The sequence below is a fragment of the Coffea arabica genome, chromosome 6c (assembly GCF_036785885.1).
Source record: "Coffea arabica cultivar ET-39 chromosome 6c, Coffea Arabica ET-39 HiFi, whole genome shotgun sequence".
Classification (NCBI taxonomy): domain Eukaryota; kingdom Viridiplantae; phylum Streptophyta; class Magnoliopsida; order Gentianales; family Rubiaceae; genus Coffea; species Coffea arabica.
In genome coordinates this window covers 15,412,012-15,417,437 of record NC_092320.1, presented here as the reverse complement: position 1 = coordinate 15,417,437, position 5,426 = coordinate 15,412,012, and the positions used below count along the sequence as shown (strand labels likewise).

Genomic DNA, 5,426 nt, shown 5'->3' with positions numbered 1-5,426 from the left:
ATGACCAAAATATATAAACATAATATGCATGACACTCTGAATCCTTTTATAGTTTTCAAAATATATACATAACATCTCTGTGGTTAATAAATAATTTTTAACTTTATACAGGGGTATTTTTGATTTTTTAGTTGACTCCGTTCTGAAATTCAAACTCTGTCACTTTAACATTTTAATTCAAACTATGATGGGGTTACCTTTAGATTTTGAAATCATAGGGGAGTTATGTAAAAAATGCTAAATCACAGGGGATAAAGTGTAATTTGCCCAAAATATTTTAAGAAACAACTAGTGATACACATTGTAGGTTTATTAGTACAAAATAATTATACTAGTCAATGATGAATGATCTCTAACCAAAATTTAAGAGTTATTATTTGGAGTTTTTAATGAAAATTTTCTGGTAGATATTATTAATACACTTGTAACCTGCCTACCTCTTGATCATTTGCTAAATCAATTATAGAAAAGATCAAGAAACAAAAGGATAAGAGTAATAGTATACAGTACATTAAGTCATTAACAACATCATGCAATATACACAATGTATACAATAACTAAGGCAAGACACAAAAGTTGATGAACTTCTCTCGTGGATTTCAAAGGAAAAAGAAGTTCCTAAGAAAAAAAAAAACACAAAAGAAGAGGAAGCAGTGTCGTCCACATTCCACAACAGGAAGGGCAAGCAAACCAGAGAAAAGGAAGCCACGGTTGCTATTGCTGCTACTTGTTAGGAAAGATTATATGTTTTCTTGTTCTTCGCCCACAGCCGGCGGTGTCTCCATTTCCCATCATTTGTATTGTAAACAAGGACAATTTCAGGAATATGTGCGATTCTTGTGTAACCTTCACTTTCTTCCTTTTGATTCTCCATCTTTTCCATCATTTGAGAACTCATCTCATACAAAAACAGCTGTTGAAGATGGCTCAAGTGCTGAATACCCAAAGGTAACTCCTCTAGTAATGGAAGTTTTTCTAGAATTAGCCTTTGGAGATGAGGCAGTGCACCCTCCTCCACTCTCATCCATCTCAACCCTTCCATGCTCTTTAAGTGCAACCTTTTCAGCTTTAGGAACCCTCCAACCTTGAAACACAACCCTTCTCCCTGGTAAGATCCACAAAAATTAATACTATGCAAATTGGGCAAATACTGGAGGGATTCAAGTGGATCCTCCTCACCCCTTAACCTGCTCCAATTCAAATCTATTCTTACCAAGCTGTGAAGATGAACTACCCATTTTGGCATCTTTTCTAAGTGGCCAAGCAAAATCAGCATATGAAGAGATTGAAGAAACGAACAAGAAGAAGAAGAAGAAGAAGAAAGAGAAGAATAATGATGGTTTAGATCGAGTATCTCATGATCATCACCTTTTCCAACTGAATTAACGGTTAATTCCCTAAGATTGGTGAGGTTGGCAAGGGAGGAGCAAAGCCCCTTTCCATCTTCTCTTTTTAACTTTGTAATAATTAATTCTCTTAATTGGGTCAGCTTTCCTATCTCTTGAATTATTGTAGATTCACCACTAGCATCTATGCACTCTAATATTTCTAGGCCAAGAAGCCCTCCCATATTTGATGGAGCCTTAAATCCATGAAATCCATAATCATCATCTGAAGAATCAACTAGTTGAAATACTTTGAGAAACCAAAGTTTTTGCAGCTTTAGGATTTCCATGGGTAATTCCCTAACTCTAGTATTTCCCAAATTCAGATACTCCAAATGTTGAAGCTTCCCAATGGCTTTCGGAACTCTCTCCACTCTTGTACCAAATAGGTTTAGATAGTTGAGATGAAACAAGTTGAAAATCTCATTTGGTATTTTCTCCAGTGTCGCTTGACCTCTCAAATCCAAAACCTTTAACAGCTTACTACTCATTGAAACTTCAGATAACAACATTTTGAATAGTGGTGGATCCATGGATCCAACTGTAATGAAAGACCGAAGGCAGTCAAAGCAATAATTTGGCCTTTGTTGGTGGTGCTGGGTGTTGTTACTTCTACTACTATGGACTACTAGACGGCGTACCTTCTCGGATGGCCACCTTGTTGGTTGTCCAGCAGTAATTGTGACCATGTTCTGTTCTCTTGACTTGGAAATGATAATTTCTCGCCACAAGTCATGGATTTGACAATGTCGGGGTATTCCTTCATAAAACACACGAGTCACTTGAATTATACTTCTATTGACGAGTTCACTGAGATAACCCCAAGCTATATCTTCAATGTTCATTCCTTCTCTCCATTCTACAAACCTTTCAGCAATCCACAAATTAATTAGTCTGACGCCTTGTATTTTGTAATCATCTGGGAAGACACTTGTGTACAACAGACATGTCTTTAGCTGCCAAGACAAATCATTATAACTAAGACAGAGTATCTTCTTAACTCTATCCAGCTTCCCAGTGCCTTCTAATTCACCCCCAAGACTGCGTCGAACCTTCTCCCATTCCTCTATTCTGTTTACATCTTTCAAAGCCAAAAGCCCACTAATTGCGATGATTGCAAGGGGCAAGCCCGCACATTTATCCAATATACCTTTGGCTGCATCCATCAAATGGCCAGGGCAATTATCCCCGTTAAAAATCTTGTTGCAAAACAAGGTCCACGAATCCTCAATAGATAGTGGCTCCATTTTGTAGACAAGACCCCGAGATTCAATGCAAGAGGCAGAGGCTACGTCAGCTTTGCGAGTTGTTAGCATGACACGGTTGCCGCGGCTACTCTCGGGCAATGCAAATTTTATGGTATTCCAAAATTCCACGTCCCATACATCGTCAAAAACAATTGCATACCTTCCAGCTTGTTGAAGAAAATTTTTGATAAATTCTTTCAGCTCAGCGGTAGTCATGGACTCTATCAATTGTGGGACTGGTTTCTTCCCTTCCTTGCATAACTGCCGAATCAAGTCTTTTAGGAGGTCCTGAAAGTCACATGTTTGAGAGACAGTTACCCAAGCACGAACTGGGAAATGACTTATAACATCAGGATCCTCATGGACTTTTTTCACTAGGGTAGTTTTGCCAAGTCCTGCCATACCAACTACTGAAACAACTTTTAGTTGGCAATCATCCCCTTTGAGGAGCTGAGAAATTAGATGTTTTTTGGGCTGTTCAATGCCAACTAATTTAGCTTCTTCCACAAGAAGTGCATCATCCCTGCTATAGCGCCATGTTGTGTTGTTCGCAGCAGAAAGTGAGTTGGACGCTTGGGTAGAGATACCAAATTCGGATTGGTATCTTTGATGACCTTCAGAAATACTTTTGATTCTGGACTTGATGCTTTGTATTTTGCTAGCACCTCGATGACGAGCTTTCAAATTCTTGATGGAGCTGAAAGTTCTCCGAACAGAGCCATGGAATCCTGTTGTGGGATGCCGAGGAAAGCGAGCTCCAAATTCATCAAGAAAGTCTTCAATGTCATAAGCAACTTCTCGGACTTGCTTGATCCATTCTTGGAGCCTGGGTTGAGCATCTTCTTCTTTTTCTTCTGCCTCTCTCAGGAAAGCTCTTATGTGCCCCAACTCATCCATGATGAATTGAACCTCTTGCCGAAGCCCTCCCAATAATTGTCCTTCCTCGCGGAGAAAAGTTGAGAGTTGACGCAGCACAAACGGTAGAATTGTTTCTGCCATTTTCAGTCTTTCTTCTAAACTTTCGAATTTCGGGGAAGGCGGCTTCTCGTTTATAGGTCAGTTACTTGTAGTACCTTGAGAGGGAGAAGGAAGAGTAGATTATAGATTCATAATCTGATGATCTTTGACATATGTTGCAGTATTTATCAAAAAGAAAAACCGTGTTAAAAAGAAGAAGAAAGAATAAACCAATTAGAAGAAACACTTGAAGAAACATTATGGAAATTGGAGACAGGAAGATAGGCAGCAACGAGATTTTGAATGACGAAGCTGTCTTCATGGTTCAAAGTCGCGGTTGCGGTCACGGTCGCGGCCAGGAACGTTCCACATCGGTTTCGGCATATCGGTCGCGGTCTCGGTGAGACGCAAATTTTAAAGTATTTAATATTCTAAAATTTGTTAATAATATAAAAAAAGTATGCTAAATAAAAATAATAAAAAATAGCAAAAGAAATGGTCGAGTCAATCCGTCACGGTGTAACTCGACCGATTTCTCGTCTTGACTCGAGATAACTCGGAGTGACTCGGTGTGACTCGGCCGAGTCAATCCGTCGCGGTGACGTCTCGGCCGATTTCTCGGCGAGTCAAGTATCTCGGTATCGTTTCGTCACGGTATCGTATCGGCAGGGGCCGAGACGGTGACGACTCGGCCGAGTCGTCTCGGTCTCGGCCGAGACGGTGACGACTCGGCCGAGTCGTCTCGGTCTCGGCCGAGACTTCGAACCATGGTCTTACCTGCTACAATACAAAATCATGGAAGCTATTAAGAAGACACTGCAATTGGTGGGGTGATCAGTCTTCAGGACCTTCTTTCAAGTGTGGGTTCTTTGGTCGAATAAAGATAAAGGAGTGACTACCGCAGCATCGTGCAAAAGCAATGATGTCTAATTATTTAACAAGGGAAGGAATAAAGTTAAAACGCGGCTGGACTGGACATTGATTTCATTGGAAGAAATAAAACTACTACAAAGCCTTTTTCTCCTTCTGCTGATATATACAACCTTATCCTCATATGGAACTAATTTCTGCCTTTTTTTTTTTTTGGCCCCTTGGACCGATTAGTATTTTTTGTAATAGAAACGGATGGAATATCAAAGAAGCCTTGGGAACAAACCACTCCAATACGGCGTCTGACCAAATTTACGGTGTAGACAAGCATGTGTGTTTAAGTAGTTAAAGAGGAAAGACTACAAGAGAGTGTGAATCTACTTTAAATAAAGAAAATCCCACCTCAAAACAAAAATGACAGTTCTGAATCAAATGGAAGCTAGCTTTGAGTTTTCCTGGAATATGTGATGCAGAGGAAAGTTATTTCTTCGGAGTGGAACAGAAAAAGCAACTGAAGACCCAAGTTAAATTCAGGTTTCTGAATTCTTTTGTGAAATCTAGCCAAGAGTAGCTGAAACTAGTTAAGACTACAAAATTATAGCAGGCAAGAAGCAGAAAGGCACCCAAAGAGTTTATAAATTTTCTTCAAATTTCAGAACGCCAATGCTTGTGCACCTATTAATGCCAAAAAGCAGCCTTTAGCACTATGGCTCCGTTAACGATTTATTGGTAAACCCTTGGATTCGATAATAAGTATAGTTACTTCAACCTAAGCTTTAAGTCGCCCCTTGTTTCTTTCAACTGAATTGTAGATGTATATAAGATAATTTCAACGCTTATTCAACTAAATAATGTTGTACGTACTTTATTTGTTTATTTATTTATTATTATTATTTTTTTGGTCAAATGATGTTGTACTCAAAAAGAGAGGAATTTGTGAAGAAATATGAGAGTTCAAATCTTATCT

General features: G+C 39.1%; 1 protein-coding gene across 1 annotated transcript; it reads right to left on the bottom strand.

The window, feature by feature from the left end:
* Window positions 1-730: 730 nt before the first annotated feature.
* LOC113693013 (disease resistance protein RPM1-like) lies at window positions 731-3,631 on the bottom strand. The gene has a single exon (XM_027211604.1). The coding sequence runs from the start codon at window positions 3,629-3,631 to the stop codon at window positions 731-733; it is 2,901 nt and encodes a 966-aa protein (XP_027067405.1).
* Window positions 3,632-5,426: the final 1,795 nt, after the last annotated feature.

What these genes read in the sequence shown, in the direction of transcription:
- LOC113693013 (XM_027211604.1), bottom strand. Translation starts at nt 3,631, where the DNA reads ATGGCAGAAACAATTCTACCGTTTGTGCTGCGTCAACTCTCAACTTTT.